The sequence below is a fragment of the Triplophysa rosa genome, linkage group LG17 (assembly GCF_024868665.1).
Source record: "Triplophysa rosa linkage group LG17, Trosa_1v2, whole genome shotgun sequence".
Taxonomy (NCBI): Eukaryota; Metazoa; Chordata; class Actinopteri; order Cypriniformes; family Nemacheilidae; genus Triplophysa; species Triplophysa rosa.
In genome coordinates this window covers 2,296,199-2,316,945 of record NC_079906.1, presented here as the reverse complement: position 1 = coordinate 2,316,945, position 20,747 = coordinate 2,296,199, and the positions used below count along the sequence as shown (strand labels likewise).

The 20,747-nt window shown below is 37.0% G+C and overlaps 2 protein-coding genes across 9 annotated transcripts in view; one reads left to right on the top strand and one right to left on the bottom strand.

Moving 5' to 3' along the window:
• Positions 1-20,747, top strand: part of prdm16 (PR domain containing 16) — a 402,250-nt gene that overhangs the window by 244,249 nt on the left and 137,254 nt on the right. The window lies entirely within an intron of this gene.
• LOC130567666 (platelet glycoprotein IX-like) overlaps positions 10,173-20,747 on the bottom strand; it is a 253,006-nt gene continuing 242,431 nt past the window's right edge. For 3 of the 7 annotated variants that reach the window (XM_057355935.1, XM_057355937.1, XM_057355938.1), the window contains one exon: positions 14,617-16,233. Coding sequence is in view for 1 of the 7 variants with exons in the window: in XM_057355942.1 (XP_057211925.1) it covers positions 15,441-16,076 (636 nt within the window). In the remaining 6 variants the exon portion in view is untranslated. Of the gene's footprint in view, positions 10,588-11,255; positions 12,291-14,616; positions 16,234-20,747 lie in introns of those variants that run through there. The other 4 variants (XM_057355941.1, XM_057355940.1, XM_057355939.1 and 1 more) reach the window with 4 other exon arrangements.

Sequence of the window (20,747 nt, the reverse complement as noted above, 5' to 3'; positions counted from 1 at the left end):
GCAATCAACTGCACTGTCCCAGCTACTGCAATCGTCTAACAGACATGCAGGGCTAGACAGCACAATAAACTGGCTATTTATCAAAGTGTCCAGCTATTGGACATCAGATCTAGCCCGGGCTGACTCTCATAGTCCATAAAGTGAATCGCACAGCGCTGAAGGCCAATGGCAAACAATACGAATGTATTCACCTCTCTGACCTCAGGGTGTATAAGTGCTTGTTTATCTGTCTGTGTTAAATGTGTGTAAAGTCTGCACTTATTCACTCACCTGATTTCTTTTCAAACTGGAGATGTTTTTTTTCCAGTAGCTCATCTGACAAATGCTTGAAAGCCACTTGACAGCTTTGTGTGAGGAACAGACTTAATTTATTTTAAGCAATTATTTACTGAAAATCTTCTTGTTTGCTACAAATCTGTCACGAACAGTTGCTGTGTGGAAAGATTGAAAAAGACCGAAATATACAGTATGTGTTTAAAACAAACAAGTAAATAATAACATTTTTTGTGAAATCTTTTAATGTTTCTTTTACGTGTGATTGTTTGTTAAATTAACATATCCAGCTGTTAGGAAGTTATTTGGTGATACTTCAGTGTAGCATTTTAGCCAAAGACTCAGCACTTAAAGCAATATTTACTGAATAAGACTGAAGATGAAATGCAATTATTTAATGTAAAATACACACAGTACACTCTTAAAAATAAATGTGCTTCACAATGCCATAGAATAGCCTTTTTTGCTTAAATGGTTCCATATAGAACCTTTAACATCTGAAGAACCTTTCTGTTTCACAAAAAAAGGCCAAAAAAGGTTCCTAATGTCGTCTTTACACAGCAAACAGAAACTGAACTATCTGAAGCGGCTTAAAACCACGAAAATGAGTATTTACACAGAGCATTAATGCAGCTCTAAAGCGGCATAAATGCATTTATACAGGAATTAAAATAATGCGAAATAATGCTGAACATAACCACAAAAGCACAGTTCTAACAATATGGTGATGAAATAATATCTTAAATTAAACAATATAAACTCAAAATATATATATACTGACACTAATAATAACAATGCATACTTGCAATAATAGGCTATAAATGCAACATTTTAAATGATTTTCCTAGCTTACAAACACTATCGGGCACCTCACTGCATATTGAAAGACGCCAAAAGTTGTTTTAAAGAGCCACAAAGTCACTGTCGACCAGGTAAATGAACAGTTCTGATGTTACAGCAAATGTTACCAGATCGTTTTCGTGTATGAAATACTGTCCTCAGTGAGATGAGTCAGGAAATATAACGACAAAATTCTGCATTTCAATCCTAGCCCGACAAGACCCAAATAATTTACGCTCCTAGGGCCGGGCATCTGTGCACAAGCGCTACTGTCCTCTTACATTATTATGTAGCACACTTACATTATTATGATGCGACTGTTTTGAGGTAAACGGTAAGAAAAGCACACACTCTCTCATTACAACGCAATGTTAAGTTTGTGATTTATTAAGTGTTCGACTTCATGCGTGTGTTGTGGAGACCCATCTGCTTAAGTTACAGGTGAGCTTTTCAAATAACTCTGCGACACTGCATAATGTCCGACAAACCTAATATTTGATGTAGTTTGAGACGCACAGTAAAACATGTCTGCATGTGATCGTGTCACGTACCGGAAGTTTTTTTACACGAAGGAGAGGAGCTTAAGGAGGAATTTAAACAATGTCATGAGTTCAAGTAAAAAAATCTCCAAGTCACAAACAATCATACTCCAAACATTTTTCTAAATTAACTTTAAAAAGAAACGAAACGAAATAAATGTAATTTGCCATTAAAAACTAATCTAAACTATTTTAATGGCTGAAAACGGTCTCAAAATTTACATCCTGCATTCAAACTGTGCCACAGCCTGCCTGAGTAAACAAAAATACTCCATAAAATGATTTAATGAGGAAAAATGTTTGAAGAAATGAAACTAAATTTTTTTTGAATTATTTAAAAAAACCTGTGTTGTTATTATTAGCCTAAAACAAATGTGGCTGTGTGTTTTTGGCTTCATCTTCACCTTTGATACTAGGGTCTGAGGAGGGTCAGAGGCGGCATATTTTAGATCGGCTTTCGTGCGGCATTGCGTCTTTACACAGAAATTTAATCCGCCACATAGACGCTTAACTCGCCTGTGTAAAGACGCCTTTAGATTATAAAAAGTTAAAAAGAGATGATTCTTTTAAGAACCTTTGACTGAATGGTTCTTTGAGGAACCAAAAATTCTATGCCACAGCTGTGATGAACTTTTTAAGCATGGTCATGAAAATACAGCATTTACAAGACTTTATCTTTATTACATACACACACACATGCACAAAGGCACAATGTTCAGTCCAAACTGAGCTGTAGGGGAGGGCAGCGTTCAATGGAAAATGTGTTTTAAAACATTGCCATGGCAACATATATTTTTACAGTATTACTTTAACTGTAAATACAAAGCCAAATAGCCAACATTTTAATTATTATGTTGACATTACATTACATTTATTCATTTGGCAGACGCTTTTTTCCAAAGCGACTTACAAGTAGGAGAGCATATAAACATTTTGTCAACACGCTAAACAGTACCGTTAGTTTACAAGGCCATGCTACTAGGAGGATTAAAGCTGGAGTAAGCAAAAGAGAGAATGAACAACAAGATTTTTGACTTGTACATGTAATTAATTACACTTAAAAATTTAAGACAAACCCAAGAATTTAAGGCAATCAAGAATTTTTCACAGTATGTGTTTAAGTGCACCTAGGTTAATAAATGCGAGATTCAAGAACACAGAGTACCCTCTCTCTCTCTCTGTGGCTTGTTTTCTGGCATATTATGTGGTTATTTAAAAACAATTTCAAAGGATAGGGAACTTATGAATCTGCCAGTATTTCACTGACTTTTCAGATTTGCAATACATTGCTGCAGATCAGAGCACCATGGATTTTGTGGCTGGTGTGGGCAAAGCTCATAGCCTCTGGCCAAAAGCAGAGACTCTTTTGTCTAAACTATGGGCATCTTAGTGTAATTATTCACTGAGAGAAGGAATAGTTAGCTATTTTTTAATTTAACTGAAGAATGATTTTACATACAATTGATTTTATTTAAATTAAATTAGTTTAGTTGGTTTACTGTAGCATAATCTTGATTTCATTTGTCAAAGAAAATTTCTCATGTTTAAGCTCACTGTACGAAAAGCTTTTTAAAATAACAACACAACAGAATACTAAACATAAATGAGTCTCCTCCTGTTCTCATCTTGATTAAAATGCATAAAATAACACTTTATTTTAACATTCACTCTTTTCATTATCCAGTCCCATGAAGAGAACTGTGGAAATCTTCAGCAACGTACTATAAATCAACACACATCATGTAGTCTTGCAAGTTTAATCAAATTGGCTGTTCAATTTATTTAAACTTACTTTTTAAAATTTTGTCAAGATGAGTTCATGTAACTCACATTAGCAGCCAAATGTGATGTTACATGGTCATGTGACACAAAAAACCTCTGTGGTAATCAAAAATACAAAACTATTTTGCATAATTTTATCCAGGGGAAATGTAAATGGTGTCTTTTAGAAGGTTTCTTTGAGTTGCAGTGTGGAAATTAATGTTTTTAAAAATATTTAGGAAATATAATATGAGATGCTGTGCTATATTATGATTATACTTCGGTTTGCATGATGCAGCATGGCCTCAAATTCTTTTTGTGTCAAATAAAATATTAAGGACATAAATTGACATTAAACATTATTTTATGAAGGAAACTATTAACTGATCAGCAATACACTGTAGTTGATCATCAGTGTGCTCACCATCAAATTAGTTTACATGGTATACGAAAATGCTTTGACTAATCAAGACCAATTCCAAAACTTTTTATTAAGAGTGTGTCTAGATGCTACATAAGAAATGTCATGCAAATCGGACAAATGGTGTAGGAGGAGTTCAATGAAGTAGATTTTCAATATAATTCAAAATGTAGGCCAGGAAGTTTTGTGACTCATCATGAGCCAGTTAAAGTAAATCTATAATTAATATACCAATATGGTAATATTTTCGAATGTAGGGCTGTGCACGATTAACCGAAATATATATCACGGGATTTATGCACAGCTTGTGAGTGAAGTACGGTAAAATGCTGCTGCACCCGAAAGCCAGAGGGCGCTCTCGTGCAGAAACTCCAAATACGCACTTCAGAAGAAGACCATGACACACATAGTTCTAGGAAATGCCTAAGGACATGTTTTTATCACTGTTCCTCAAACCTCCTCAGGTATTTTCATGATAATAAAGTATATTTATAATGATCATGCTTGACAGGTGTTGCTTTTTTAAATGCACGTTATAAGTGCTTCACAGACAAGCTACGCATAAAAAATGATCGATGCCTTGCATAGTCGAGCCAGCTCGATTTCAGCATGATTTATTGGTAATCGTGATTAATCGTGCACAGCCCTTTTAAATTTCGTTATATTTTTTTACCACAAGGGGACACCGGCCTAAAATGTTTCATGTTGTCTCAGAGTGAGGTCAAATGATCCTCGCCAAGTTTTGTAGAAAGGAAACCTCAAAGCAATTGAAAACAATTGCTAAAATTACTTAAAACACCATAAATTTGCTTATAACTTTTGACCAATAGGTAGCGCTGCCACCAAATTTATATGAGGCGAACAAGATGTGCCAATGATGATACAAACTTGTGTGTCAATACACAAACTGTGCCCATAGACCATTGCATCAAATATCGTGAAAATATTTCATTTAGTTCAGAAGTTTACGCATAAAAATGTGATGTTACCTACATACCAAATTTCCTGCAAACTGGACAAAAGCCCTAGGACGAGTTTGAAAAAAAGGTTTTTCAAAAAAATTAAATGGCGGGAAAATGTTTATGACGGAAAAAGACGTCTTATGGTGCAATCGAATTGTCAATGAGCCAAGGATTCAAATGAAAATTTGGTTTCTAGCACATACGGTTCAGAAGTTATGATTAAAAAAGTATGTGGAAATTTGGACTGTTGGTGGCGCTAGAGAGATTGAGTTAGAGACTCCAGATTTGCTGTGGGTAATGTGGGGACTGTCCTCTATCTGTGTGAAAATGTCACAACTTTACCATACGGTTCTATGGGCTGCCATAGACGCAATGGCGGAAGAAGAAGAAAACAGGCTTGACCCCTAAAAATATACTGACATATTTGTCAGCTAATAAAAACAAGATGAAAATATTCTTGTTTACCCAGACATCAGATTGAATAGGAATGAAAACAATCATGGCCACTTCAAAGGGCCCTAACCCTTCGGAATGATAGATCTCGAAGGGTACAACTGATGGACACTTCGTGACCCCATGATTCTTTGCGCAGATCCTTTGTGTTACGACAGCTCCTCCTTATGGGCAGGGTGTTTCTCAAACACAAGGATGTGTCCTGGGGAGGTTGAATATCTCTGCTGCCATGTCATCAAGTGCCGTCGAAGGACATCTCAGATAGAAGGATGCTTTGGAAGGCAGATTTTGTTTTGTGTCCTTCGTTCAGTCTGTTTTGAAGTATACATGAAGCGTATTCTTCGCGGCCTTAAATCCCCCACAATTCTTTGCACACGTTCCCAAAAACATAGCAAGAATCCAGTCGGCACTTTCTTCACATATTTTTTATTTTAAAAAATTGCGGTAAATTAGTAATTAAATACGTTGTATGTATAATGATATATAATATGGTACATGACATGATTAAAATGAACAGTTGTATCTGGTAATATTATTTAATGGACCTGAGCTAACATGAGCTAAAAATGAACTGTTCTAACGTTTAATGTTGACGAGGACTCAAACCATCAGGACTGCTCTAGGAAGGAAATACCCACAGTTGTTTGGTCCCCTGTACCCTTCAACCCTTCGAAGCTCTCATTCTGGAGGGGTAAACTGTTCGAAGGGCTTAGGGCACAGGAATGGAACACAAGAGTAAACGCTACAGAGAACTCTTTGGGAGAAGAGGAAGCACAGACATATGTATTCTATCTATTATATCTATGTATTACTATCTACAGTACATATACGGTTTACAAAGTGTCTTATTTTCCTTCACAATCACCATTAAAACACAGCAAACTTGAAGCACTACTGCATGTGAGTTACCCCGAAAGTCATTTCAAAGGCAAGCACAAACATTTTTTTATGCCAACGTTAGCTTGTCCACTAACGCGAGCTTGTGCAAACATATGGCAAATAAAACCAGTGTTGTCCTGTACTGATTAGAGAAGTTACATAGTGAGTTAGATTGTACATTATAAGATTAAATGACATTCAAAAGATTGAATCAAGTATGTAACATGTTTGCATGATTGAATAAATGACATGAGCCAATGGCATTTGAGTGTGAGCAGTGTCAGAGCATTTCATTGGTTAAACGCCCTTTGCCGAACAAATCAATTTAGTAGAAATGAGATTGAATAAATTGGTACATGTCGTTTATGGTCTAAAATCCTCTCTTGCAACAATGCTTGTCCAGTAGTTACGGAACTTTTGTAAAAGTAAATGGCACTGGTAATGACCTGGTAAATTATGTCAAACAGTCTTTGTATGGAACATTTAACCTAATTAAACTAAGTAAAGTAGTTAAAACAGTTAGATTTTAAAAGACTAAATATATTGCAGATTTGCTCAAATCTTTTTTAATATTTAGTCGACTAAAACTAGACTAAACTAAAACAATGGGGGTGACTGAAATATGACTAAAAGACTATTACTAAAACTAAATCAAAATCGATCGAAAAACATCGATTGGAGCTGTGTTTTGGATAATAATAGGAATTCAGACACAATTGTGATTGTAAAGACAATGGTTTACCTTACATTGAAGTCAATGTTCTTTCTTAATATTTGTGGGGAATACAATTACATTCACTGGCCTTTTACTGAGCAAAGCTTTATATAAGAAATGTTTTGCCTGTTTCTATCTGTGCTCTTTTCTAGTCAGACTATTTTAAAGACAAAATCGGCTGTCATTTCTTATTTTAGAAGCAGAGAGCAATTTATTTGAGGAATCAGGATATCAGGGTTATCCTGGATGACTTGTATATTCGGTTTCATTCATCATGTGAATGCTCTGAAGTGTTCAACATATTTTTGTTTTGTTATTAAAAAGAAAAAATATTTAAACAGCTTTTTAGTGCTGCCTGATTTAATCAATGTTACATTATTATTTAGCATGCTCATTTTACATTCATGATTTTAATAGTGATAAATGACCAGTTCAGTGCAGTTAATTGTATTATTTATTTATTCAATATTTTTACAGCCATTTTTATTATACTGTACATGTGCTGCATTATCACCTATTACAAACAGAGGCATACAGAGCAATACACATGCCTTACCCAGCCATCTTATTGAAATAATTTTAGCTTTGATAGAACAATATATTTGCTAATATATGAATTGTGTTTAAAAGTTATTTCTAGTACATATTTAGAAATCTGGGGTAGCCTAGCTGATCTTGGGTCAGGAGTCCCAGCAAGTTGACATGCCCTGAAGAATCTCTGTATTCACAGTACTTGGGGCCATTCTCTCTCAACTTCCTGTGGTCCCATGGGGAGGAAAGGTCTGTTTGTGTTGCTACGGAGACGTGGTGAAAAGCGCTGGGACCTCCCTCATGTCTCCTGTCTTCAAGAGCTGTTTTGTTTTGTTTTTAAAAAAACCTGTTTCCTTGCTCACAAAACAAGAAGAATAATGAAGAAACCATGTTTGAAACCATTGCAGGAGGCTACAATTAGTTTGTGTATTATGATAAGGCTCTGCAAAGCAACTTGGAAGACAAGGTGGCGTAGACAAGCTCTCGTTGTTAACCATCTTAACAGTTTACTTTATATTTAAAAGCAACAAAAGTATAAATAAATGACAGAGTGAAAGGTAAACAAAATACTAACACTACTCCAGACTGGACTTACTCATTGATTTTTACTAGCAATGTTGATGAAAAAATGATATTCTGTTTATTACGGTTGCATTACATTATATGGTTAGAAATTGTATTGTTTATATATGTTTTTTATATTATTTATATAGAAGACATTAGTTTAATTTTTGAGCTTAATGCTTTAGATTTTTGGTGTGTGCGTGCTGTAAAAAAAGAAAATCCTGCTGTTCTCAGGCGCCCTCTATTGCCAAGTGTGAGTGACCATGAAGACTGATTCACTGTTTTTGTGCATTATGAAACAGACACTATACTAATGCTGTGTGCAATTGTAAGAGTAAGTTTGCATTGCAACAAAGCACAGGTCTATCTCTCTTTTTCCTTGGTGTTATAAGAATTAAAACCGAAGAATTAAAACTGGCCAGGACTGTGCCTTAGTTAATTTAGGCTATTTAAGTTGCTTTTATTTAAACGCCTTAAAAAAACATTACTGGTGTGCATCTTCAGACAAAACAATAACACTGACATATTTTCAGATATGTCAGGGCAAGTTATTTTCAGTTAAGACAGCTCAAAATTCATTTAAGTCTGGGGCTGGTCTTAAGCCTTGTCTGTGAAAACGGGGCTTAAATTTTTTAAATTAAGATCACTTTAAAAGTGACCTAAGATATTTAGTCTTGTTTTTGAAAGAAAATATAAACATTTAGTAAGTTTACGTCTAAAACCAATAAATAAAAAATACCAGTTGGGTAAGAAAAATTAAATTCGCAAGAAAAACTAAAATAAATCTAAATTCAAGTTTGTTTTTCTTACCGTGCAATTAATCGAAAATGAATTGTAATCGTCAATTTTGGCCTTCAACAATTACAAAAACAAAATAATTGAGGTAAAACGATTATTGTACCACATTCCATTTTGCAAGGATCCTCTCTTTTCTCGTGGTATAAATCCACAGCGCACCCCTTTCCTTACAGTGGTTCAGCTGTGCTATTTCTTTACATTTATTTTTTCAGTTGAATTCACAGTTTAAAAGCAAAGTTATTTATTTTCTATGTTGTTTTAAAAGTTAATGAGTAATCGTGTTAAATAATCGGGATCTCAATATTGGCCAACATTTTTTAATTATGTTTTTTGTCATAATTGAGCAGCCCTACCCCATTGGCAGATTGCTTGTACTAAACATATGATGATTTTGATTTCAGCTTAATATATCAAATTTTCAATGTAACAACATGCAGATAACAAAAAACAGCAACAATACACCAACCATGTAAAGCCCATGTAAAACCATTACAGAGGATGTTTAAGAAAAAAGAAGAAAAAACATCAGTGAAACCAACACCCTATTATGACATCTTTGTCTTATCGTTATATAATAATTTCAATTATATTAATATTCAATATTAGCCTTAATATTTATAGACACGAAGAGCTAAATAACTTAATTTATTTTTAGTTTATTTTGTTAATTTATTCATTCTTTTATATGTATATTTTAAACATATATTATATATTATGGTTTTAGTTTTGAGGACAGATGTAGTGAGCTGGAGGGACATTGAGCGGGGGTCACTGAAGGGTTTATATGTTGTACATGCAAGGGTTTGTTTGCAAACTATATTTGAATTCAGACTGCAGACAGGGTCTTTCGGTTTGTGATCATGGACAAAACTGACATTAATACGGCTGCTCAAACATATTACTCATTCAGAAAACAGTAAAATTATGTTATATATCCCAACAACCCCTGCAGCTGCCTGAGCATCCAAAACTAATAGGTAGAAGTGATAGGCAAGTGAGAGCAGGACTGTCACATTCTTCTACACGGCAAATTAAAAAATCTACAGCAACGCTCATATTTATAAAGACGGTCTTTGATGTGGGAAAAAATCCTTAGCATGTATCGCTTTATAGGTACATGACCACTTGTAGATTGATTTTCTTTGCAGTTTGTAAAAATTGGGGCTAATTGTTGACCACATTAACTTAATATACTGTTAATTATATAGATTTAATATTTTCTTATACTTATTATACTATAATTTTGTTGGTGTGAAATGAGAATGTCAATTATTATATGTTTTTGTCTTGTTTTGGCCAAACTGATAAGGTCAGCAGAATAATGTAATAATTTGCTTGTGATACATTACTTTTGCTCTCTTAACTTGAGGTACATCTCTCTCACAGTGGTAACTGAATCAAGTCAATACAGATACCCCTCACTAAAAAGCCTTAATGTCTGCGGGTGATGAGAGCCAGATGTTTCAGCCAGTGGATCCAGATAGCAGCCCGTGTGTTAAAGGTCTAGTGCTATTCTGTTGAAGGATATAGCTTTATTTTGTAGATGGGTCACCCATTACCTCTGCAGTTTGCAAAGAAAACCAAGTCCCACATGTGCGGTTGACCTTGTGCATGTGTCTATGCACATGTGCACGTCTGTGTGTTCACCCCTTGTTTTATGAAAAGTAGAAAGCGACTGACGCCCATCCTGTTCCTGGCACCTTGGCAGGTCTGGATCCAATCCTTCAGTGCTAAAGAACAGAAGCATCTCTACACCCATCCTTTAATGAAACATTGAGGTTGGGAGGGCCAGTTGTTCGAGTCACTCTTCAGCATGTGTTGGGGAACAGGAGTGTACTTGGGGCCAATAGCCTGAGGGAGGATGATTAACAAATTATTCACTTATTTGTAAACATATGATAAAGCAATATAATTTAAAGATAACATAAATTATGTTATGGGAAAATAAGGAAACAGTCCCTCCTACAAATGATTTAGAAACCTTTTGTTTGTTTTGTTTAATGCATGGACACTGTGAATATGTAATATTATGTAATATAAGTACATAAAAATACATAAAATAAAAAAGGTTTAATGTAAAGATATTAACACAATAAAAGACCAATACATGTTGGAATGAGACTACTTTACTTACTCAAACTTAGTAAAACTAAGGTGTTGTCATGATTCAACGTATGCAACCAATTAGACCAAACCCATCATCTGTACGTGTTGCCTGCTGAATTATCACTATAAATGTATCTAATCTTGGGGTTGTTTAAATTTCCCATGTTTTCTATATCTTAAGACCCCCTTTTCATGTATTTCATTAGCAGTGTTCTTGATTCTCTGCTTTGTTACTCTTAAAGGGGGGATGCAACGGTGTTCCATGCAGACTTATTTTCAATGTTAAACATGGCTTCTCATCCTTAACATGGTCGACTTGTCAAAAAACGAGTTGGACGTATGACGTAGTATTTCTGTGCTCGATACACTCCCCCAGCGTTCGTATAGGTTTCCGAAAGTTTTTTTTAACATGAAAATCTGTTTCGTGACAACTTTTCTTAGTTCCTTATTGGACATTTCTCCCGGAAAACCAATTCAATTCAATTCAATTTTATTTATATAGCGCTTTTCAGAATGTGCATTGTTCCAAAGCAGCTTTACAGGAGCAAATAAGAAAAACACAGAAAGGTAAAACACAGCACAGTGCATGGTGTTTATAGACCAAGCAAGATCATTCTAATAAATAATATCTAATAAATAAATGAATAAATAAATAAATAAATGCAGTCTCCCGGTGAGCATGCCAACACTGCACTGCTGTGGCGAGGAACCCAAACTCCAATGATGAATAAATGGAGAGAAAAAAACCTCGGGAGAAACCAGGCTCAGCCGGGAGGGCCAGATCTCCTCTGACGTGTCATAGCTGCACTCAGTGACCCCGACCAAAGCCACCGAGCAACGTCCACGAAGAACAGGGAGAGCCCACGAGCCGCGACCCAGGAAGCCCCACCCGCCGAAACCGTGCAGGTCCAACCCGGTCCCATTCCGCGATCAACAACAGACAACAGAGGAACAACCAGGGAAAAGTAGTAATGGCATAATTAACTTTATTCCTCTGTTGTCCGACATCGACCACAAAACAAGACCAACCAGACCAGACCCACACAGTCCCAACAAATGAAACGCCCCGAACCACAACCAACAAGCCCCCCCACTCCCTACAACACCCACCCAGCTACCTCCAATCAAAGTCACTGAGTGCAGCCATAACTTCAAACTGCTGTCGTGTGATGTAAGTTTAGCATTAAATACCAAGTATTGTAAATTTAGCATTTATGTGACAGGTAGTCCGTCTTTGCTCTCGGTTGGGGATGGAATTGTCTGAGCTGGGCCGGCCAGATGGTCGCCTTTTTCTTGGGTGGTGATGGAATTGCCTTGGATGGAGCTGGATGGTCAGTCAGTCCGCAGGCTCTCGCAGGAGGATGGCACGGGATTTTCCGATGTAGCTGGCGTAATCTCTAGTTGTGGATGGGCATATGACGTTCATCTGGGCCTGGCGGAATCTCTCCCTACCTCGGGATGGGCATCCCGAGGCGAGGGCAGAAACAGAAAGAGAATAATTAGCGTAGCTGCTGTTCATTAGCTATGTATTAGTGAATGCTTGGCTGAAAAGATGTGTCTTTAATCTAGATTTAAATTGGGAGAGTGTGTCTGACCCTCGAATAGTATCGGGGAGGCTATTCCAGAGTTTAGGTGCTACGTATGAGAAAGCTCTACCCCCTTTGGTGGATTTAGTTATTCTAGGTGTTATCAAAAGTCTGGAGTTTTGAGATCTTAGAGAGCGTGATGGGTTGTAGTGTGGTAGAAGCTCTGTTATGTAGGTAGGGGCTAAACCGTTTAAGGCTTTATAAGTAATTAAAAGAACTTTAAAGTCAATACGATACTTAATGGGTAACCAGTGAAGGGTTGATAACATTGGGGTTATGTGATCGTATTTTCTGGACCTGGTTAGAACTCTGGCAGCTGCATTCTGAACTAACTGTAGTTTGTTTATTGATGCTGCAGGACAACCACTAAGCAGTGCATTACAGTAGTCAAGTCTTGAGGTCACAAATGCATGAATAAGCTTCTCTGCGTCAGCCACACATAAAATATTTCGCAATTTGGCAACATTTCTAAGGTGGAAGAAGGCTGTTTTTGTGACATTTGAGATGTGATTTTTAAATGACAGGTTGCTGTCTAATATAACGCCAAGGTCTTTAACTGTATTTGTTGGAGTAACAGTGCAGCCTTCAATTTGCAGGTCATAATCCGAAATATTCTGCTCACGTGTCTTTGGTCCGATAAGTAATATTTCTGTTTTATTAGAATTTAAAAGAAGGAAATTACAAGTCATCCAATGTTTTATATCGTCGATGCACTCTGCCAATTTGGATAGTTGGAAGGAATCATCTGGTCTTGATGAGATATATAGCTGAGTATCATCTGCATAACAGTGGAAGCTAATTCCATGTTTTCTAATAATGTTTCCAAGGGGCAGCATGTATATGGAGAATAGCAAGGGTCCTAAAACCGATCCCTGAGGTAATCCATAATTTACTTGCGTTAGATTTGATGATTCCCCATTTAAATGGACAAATTGATGTCTGTCTGATAAGTAAGATCTGAACCATTGTAGTGCCTGTCCCTGAATACCGGTATAATTGTGTAAGCGATCTAGAAGTATTTTATGGTCTACAGTATCGAACGCAGCACTAAGGTCGAGCAGGACTAGGAGTGAGATGTTACCTTTATCTGATGCTATAAGCAGGTCGTTTGTAATTTTAACGAGCGCAGTTTCAGTACTATGATGCGGTCTAAAGCCTGACTGGAATTTTTCGTGTATGTCATTATTTTGTAAGAAAGAGCACAACTGAGTGGACACTACTTTTTCTAGTATTTTAGACAGGTAAGGGAGATTTGAAATCGGTCTATAGTTTCCTAGTTCATTGGGGTCTAAGTTTGGTTTCTTGATAAGAGGCTTAATGACGGCCAGTTTAAAGGGTCCTGGGACATGGCCTAGATTAATTGACGAGTTGATAATGTTATAAATGGGCTCAATTGCAACGGGTAATAACTCTTTTAATAATTTAGTTGGTATGGGATCTAATAAGCAAGTTGTAGGTTTAGATGTTGCAATAAGTTTAATTAAATCTTCCTGTTTTATAGGTGAAAAACACTGTAGCCTTTCTTTTGGGGCGATGGTTGGTACTAATTTATAGGACAGACTTGGAGGTTGAGTTTTTACTATTTTGTCTCGTATGTTTTCGATTTTCTCTGTAAAAAAATTCATGAAATCATTGCTACCAAGGTGCGGCGGAATACCCAGGTCAGGTGAAGTCTGTTTATTTGTTAGTTTAGCAACTGTACTAAATAAAAACCTTGGATTGTTTTTGTTAGTTTCTATGAGGTTACGGAGGTGCTCAGCCTTTGCTGCTTTTAGTGCCTTTTTATAACAGTTTGCACTCTCTTTCCACGCAATTTTAAAGACCTCTAATTGGGTTTGTTTCCATTTGCGCTCCAGTTTACGTGTTTCTCTTTTAATGGCGCGAGTGGTGCTATGTACCATGGTGCTACGTTTTTCTCATTAATCTTTTTTGACTTCATAGGTTGCGACAGCTTCTAATGTATTAGAGAAAATAGTGCCCAATTTGCTGGTCATGTCATCGAGCGATTCTGTATTTATTGGTATGGTTATTAAAGGAGTCAGATCTGGCAAGCTCTTTGCGAAACTATCTTTAGTAGTCGAGGTAATTGTTCTACCCTGTCGATAACGAGTTAAACGGCTGATTTCTGCAGTGCGCAGTGTACATGTTAGTGTATAAGTGTATAAGATAGTGATCAGTGACAGCGTCGCTTTGAGGTATAATATCTATATTGGTTAGATCGGCTCCGTGAGATATAATCAAGTCTAGTGTATGATTAAATAGATGAGTGGGTCCATTGATGTGTTGTGTTACTCCAAAAGAGTGTAAAAGCTCTGTAAACGCCACTGCTAATGCATCGTTAGCACTATCTACGTGGATATTAAAGTCTCCGACAATTAGTACTTTATCAACGTTAACCAATAGGTCCGATAGGAAGTCCGCAAACTCTTTCAGAAAATCAGTGTAGGGACCAGGGGGTCTATACACAGTAGCCAATGTAAAAGAAAGCAAGGATTTTTTACTATCAATTAGAACAATTATGTTCAACGCAAGCACTTCAAATGATTTAAATTTATGCTCCGTTCTCTGAGTTACAGTAAGAAAGTCTCTAAAGATTGTTGCGACACCACCACCTCGACCAACCGGACGTGGCTCATGCATATAACAGTAGCTTGGTGGGGTACACTCATTTAGACCGTAATAATCATTTGGTTTAAGCCAGGTTTCGGTAAGGCAAAGTATATCAAAACTGTTGTCTGTGATCATTTCATTTACAATAACTGCTTTAGAATTTAGTGATCTAATATTAAGTAGGCCGAACTTTATGAGTTTGTTTTGGTCGTTTATTACATTGTCCTCAGGTTTAATCACGATTAGATTTTTTCTCTGAGATTTGGCTATTTTGTTATTTTGTAGTATTATTCGGGGGACAGACACAGTCTCTATGCATTTGGAAGCAGTAACATTTATAACAGATGAGTGGGAGGAACACAGACTATGGTTAAAGTTTTGACTTACCGCTGGGAGACGTAGTCAAGTGGTGCGTAGCGTCTTTGAGATGTTGTCAGACAGAAGAACCGCTCCGATGCTGCTGGGATGCAGGCCGTCAGGGCGGAAGAGCCTAGGTCGCTCCCAGAACAGATCAAAATTATCAACAAAGAGCAGCTTCTGTTCAATACACCATGACATCAACCATTTATTTAGAGCAAATAGTCTACTGAACTTTTCATTCCCTCGTCGGTAGGTAGGAAGCGGGCCTGATACGATGATCCTCGCCGTGGGCGATGCGTTGCGTACCGTCTCGATCAGACTCCTGAAGTCCCTCTTCAGAATCTCCGACTGCCGCATCCTGACGTCATTCACCCCCGCGTGCAGCACGACAGCTCCGACGTTAGCATCGTCCTTCAGGATCGCAGGTACCTGCGCAAAGACATCAAGAACACGGGCGCCAGGAAAACAATGAGTGCGCACCTTACCTTTAATGGAGGAAGCGCGTACGTTGCGGACGATTGAGTCTCCGATGACCACAGCGTTGCATTCCGTCTCGCAGAGGGCGGCAAAGCGGTTCCTGGTCGGGATCTCGAAGACCGGTGGCGGCGGTTGGGTCATCGCTCCAGTCCTGGCTCGTGCCTTTCGGCGTGGGTGTGCCGGTGCAGGAGTGAAGTTCATTTGCACTGACCGTGTTCTTGAAGCCTGGGCTCTGTGCAGAGAAACACGCGTTCCAGCGCCGTTTTACGTTCTCGCAGCCGTGTCTGCTTCTCTAGTAGATCCTGGATCTGCTTCTCCACAGCCTCCAGTTCCGACTGAAGTGCAAACGTTTCCTCATCTGCACTCAGAGGTACAAACACATCTGAAACATTAGCCATTAGTGGTGTAATAATGAGAACAGTGTGTTAAGCAGTAAGCAGGCTGGTAATGCTAACAGCCTGAGGCTAATAGCGAATGATCCGATAAAAATAAATTATCGGTGCGTTTAAGGACGATTTTTGGTATGGGATATACTTAAGGATATGTTTTACCCTCGGTGAATAACAATTTAAAACACAAGTCTTAAGATATAACAAGAATAAACAATGTATTAAGAATAAGTTTGAAAGAGCTCCGACTCAAACCACGCGCTCTCAGCAAACAGGAAGGTGTGCTCCTGGCATGCCCACGCCTCAGCCAAGGAGAGCGGGAGAAGGAGCATACGTACACGTCCCTTTTACTTGTGAAACTGATGTCTGAGTTCTAGGCAATGGGTGCGCACGTGCTTTAGGTCCGCTTACCCCCATCGTACGCGTCGTATGTTTTCGGAAATAATCGTGTCATATGTTTTCGGAAATAATCGTACAGATGTATCTGTCTTATGTAAATATCATCAAACTAAAGACTCTAATGATATTTGAAGGGTATGATACTATTCTTTAAGTACTTTATTTACATGATTAACATGAGAAATGCAGAAACTGTCTTGAGTTACGGCCACTTTAATACCTTTAAATAACCCTTTCTTTTATAGAAAGATTTAAACACACTTTGTCCAAGCCCTCTGTGAGACAATAGGTGAAATGCGGAATGACAAATAGAAAAATCAACTATTACAGTTTTTCTCGATTGCTAACACACAATTCATGAAACAACTCACCATTTTCTGACAACCATAAACACATTCTCAGAACAATACACCAACTTGTACAAACCCCACACACAAACAGCCTCAATTTGTAAAGGTTTAACCATGTTCTCATTCAGAAAACACAAACACACAATATAATTAACTGAAGTGTCAAGTTGTAAACTCAAATAGCACACATTTGTCCATCAGTAAACATTCAGTTGCAAAACTGATGACACACTAACCAGAATCTCAGGATAATATCAATAGGAGCACAGGTAAGTGTGCATCCTAGAATCATCTACTGCGCTTTATACTACTTACAGTAAACATTATAGACAGTATAATCACAGTACACACTTTATATGAGAGAAATTTCACTATTCTGTATCCAGTAAACTGTAGCATGTGTACACCCTCAAATTTGTGATTATCAAATTCACAAATGTGCATTTGTAGCCTTTTTTACCTGTTCCGTATTTTTGCAGAAAATGGTACACTTTTATGAAATTGGGCCAAAGGTGCAGAGGATGCCATATTTTTTACATCGCCTCCTATTGACAAATCGCCTCACTGTTTTGTTTCCTTTATCTTCTCTGTAAGTCGCTTTGGATAAAAGCATCTGCTAAATGCCTGACTGTAAATGTTATTTGTGCAGATGTGTACTGAATTGTGTTGCATGACCAGTTTACTGTAAATTGTTCTCTGTTTTATTTTTATTTTTTCCTAAAGCTCATTCTTGTACTTTGCTCTATGTGCACTCTTTTATGTTGTATATTCTAATAAACACTAATCTGTCAAATTATTCTTAAATCCCACAAAGAGATTTTAATAACAGTGTTTTGAATTTATTTCACCAGTGTTTAAGACTATGTTGCAGTGTGGGTGTTTTTGAGGGCTTGTGTGTCATATCTGGGGGAAAAGTTTGGTTTTTCAGCAAGTTTGAATGGTTTAGAGAAGAGAGCTTCATTTTGACCTGAAAATAGGATGTTTGGGGAATTGGGTGAGATGTTATGGATTTGTGTTCACTGTTTTGAGAATACGAGGCATAATTTCAAGAAATGTGTTTAAGCAATCGAGAAAAACTGTAATTTCATACATTTTTGAAAAACAGTGATGCCAGAGAACAGTGTGAAATTTATTTGAGCTAGATTAGTTATGTACAGTTTGGTTACATGAAAACCTGTAAAGCAGGGGGGGGGTTATTGCAGTTTCATGCATTCTGACATATTCACACTGTTAAATAGTGTTGGATTCACATGCTAAACATAGGCAAAGTGTCAAAAAACTAATGGACGTATGACAGGGTCTGTACAAGTTTCAGAAAGTATTTTCGAGTATGTATGACCCCATAAAGGGCAGAATTCCTCTTCTCTCATTCAAAAGTGTGAGGAGCAGGGTTGCCAGGTTTTTGTATGGCCCAATGGCCAATCAAGGTAGCCCAAAAAATAGCCCAACACCAAAACTCAAAATATGCCACTCTAATACATAAAATACATATTTTACAGTCACTGTTTACAGATGTATTGTCCGATTCAGTTTCCTTATTATTAGTATATACATTTGGTAGAGTAAATTAGTTAAATACATGCAGTTAGGTCAACTACAGTTAGTGATTATGTCACATTTCAACCCTTGGAATAAAAAACAACCCATGTAATCAGTTTAAAAGTAGCCCATTTCCACATGGAAACCCGCGGATTTGGCACCTTTACAATAAGGTGCTATTTGTTAACAATTAGTTTATACATAAGGTAACATGAAATAACAGTAAACAATACTTCTACAGCATTTATTAATCTTAGTTCATGTTAACTTCATCATTTACTAAAATGTTTTTGAAATCAAATGCTGTGTCTGTTAACATTAGTTAATGCACCATGAACTAACATGAATAACTGTATTGACATTAACTAATATTAACAAGGATTAATTAATGCTGAAAAACTAAATTGTTCATTGTTAGCTAATGTTAGCTAATGCATTTACTACTGTTAACAAATAGCACCTTATTGTAAAGTGTTACCATATGGTTTAGTTTAATAATGTGTGTGTAACCTTCAACAAATAGTACTTTATTTCAGTGCAGTTCAAATCCTATCAGAGGTGCACTATGTCACAAGAACACATCAGTAGTCTTGCATTATCAGAATTAGCCATGCATTGCTGAACAGATTTCTTAAAATGATGTGGTAATTTTGCATGAAAGAGTGCAGGTCAGGGATTTGCGAAGTTTTTTTCTGTTTAGTTAAAAAAAAATGTATTTTGTGTGCTTAACTAATTATTTAATTAGTGTTTTGCAAAATATCTATGAAAGTTAAAGCAAGTGCAAAATGTTGCTGTTTTGCTGGAGCATTGGAAAGCATTTGAGGGGGAGAAGTTGGGGGCATTTATTTACCATACTTCAGGTCGGTGGGGGGCTGATCATTTGTCATCTGTGGACATAGCGCTCCTGCTATACAAGGCATCACACATGGAACACTCTTTTAAATATATTCGGTGAACCCACATATGACCACATTAAAATAATAATGCTTATCTTTTGAAACAGACTTTACTACTGACATCCCCGAACATATTCTGTAGCATTGTTTTGTAGTCCAGCTGGACTGATGACATGACTTTAGCTGTGAAGGTCCTGGCAGATCGCAGGTTGCGTCTCACTAAAGGTTAATGTTAGTTTAGCTGAAAGGTCCTGGCAGATCACATCAGGTTGCATCTTCATAATGTTAAAAAAGATTTGTTCTGTCTGAAAATGCAGCTGTTACGAAGACTAATCTGGTGGTGAATTGCCACAACAAAAGTTACATAGTAACGAGCTTAAAAAAATAAATGTAATAATATAATGGCAGAGGCTAGGCTCACCTCAGTGCTACGTAAACATGACACCTTTTCACCCTGTCTGAGAAGAAAATCCTCTGTAATGACCCACCTCGACCTTCCCAGCTCTGGCTGACCCCTTTCTTTAACTCAGAGCAGCTTAATTCTTACTAATTACATTCCTGACTGACAGAAAGTTGGCAGCTGCCGCAGCTTCAGCTCACTCTGGCATCTTTGGCACTGGAGGAGAGAATGCTCACCCTTCTGAGAGAGACAGGTATACAATACTGTGATGATGATATATGTATGAATCAGAAATGCACAAATTGGAGTTGACTTAAAACGTGGTCAAGCGATGGTTAAAACACATTACCAATCGATCATCCTATATATGCTGTCAAGCAGTTTTGAAGAAGATCCCTTAAAAGTGCAACAAGCTAAACAGATGTTCACAATGTAAAGGTGGTAAACTACAAGTCAATTCTTTCATAATTTACTCATCCTCATGTCATTCCAAATCTGTATGACTTTCTTCTGCAGAACACAACAGGTTTTTAAGAACGTGGACAAAAATGGAAACATTTTAATTGTGAAACATTGTGATAAGGGTGATTCATTGTATTAAGGGTGTCATTATTACTTCAATGATCAACCAAAGGGTCATCCAAAGCATGTGCATCTATAGCATTTAGGGATGTAACGATTCACTCAGCTCACGATGCGATGCGATTCACGATTCTGATCTCACGATGCGATTTATTCACGATTTACTCACGATTTATTTTTAAAAAATGAGTTGAAACAAATTAGAAATGAACAACTTCCCTTGCATTATTTCTTAAATGCTTCACGTTTCTTTGCATAATAAAATAATGTTTTATTTCAAATAACAAAAGTAAACTGCGATTTTATAACAAATTAAT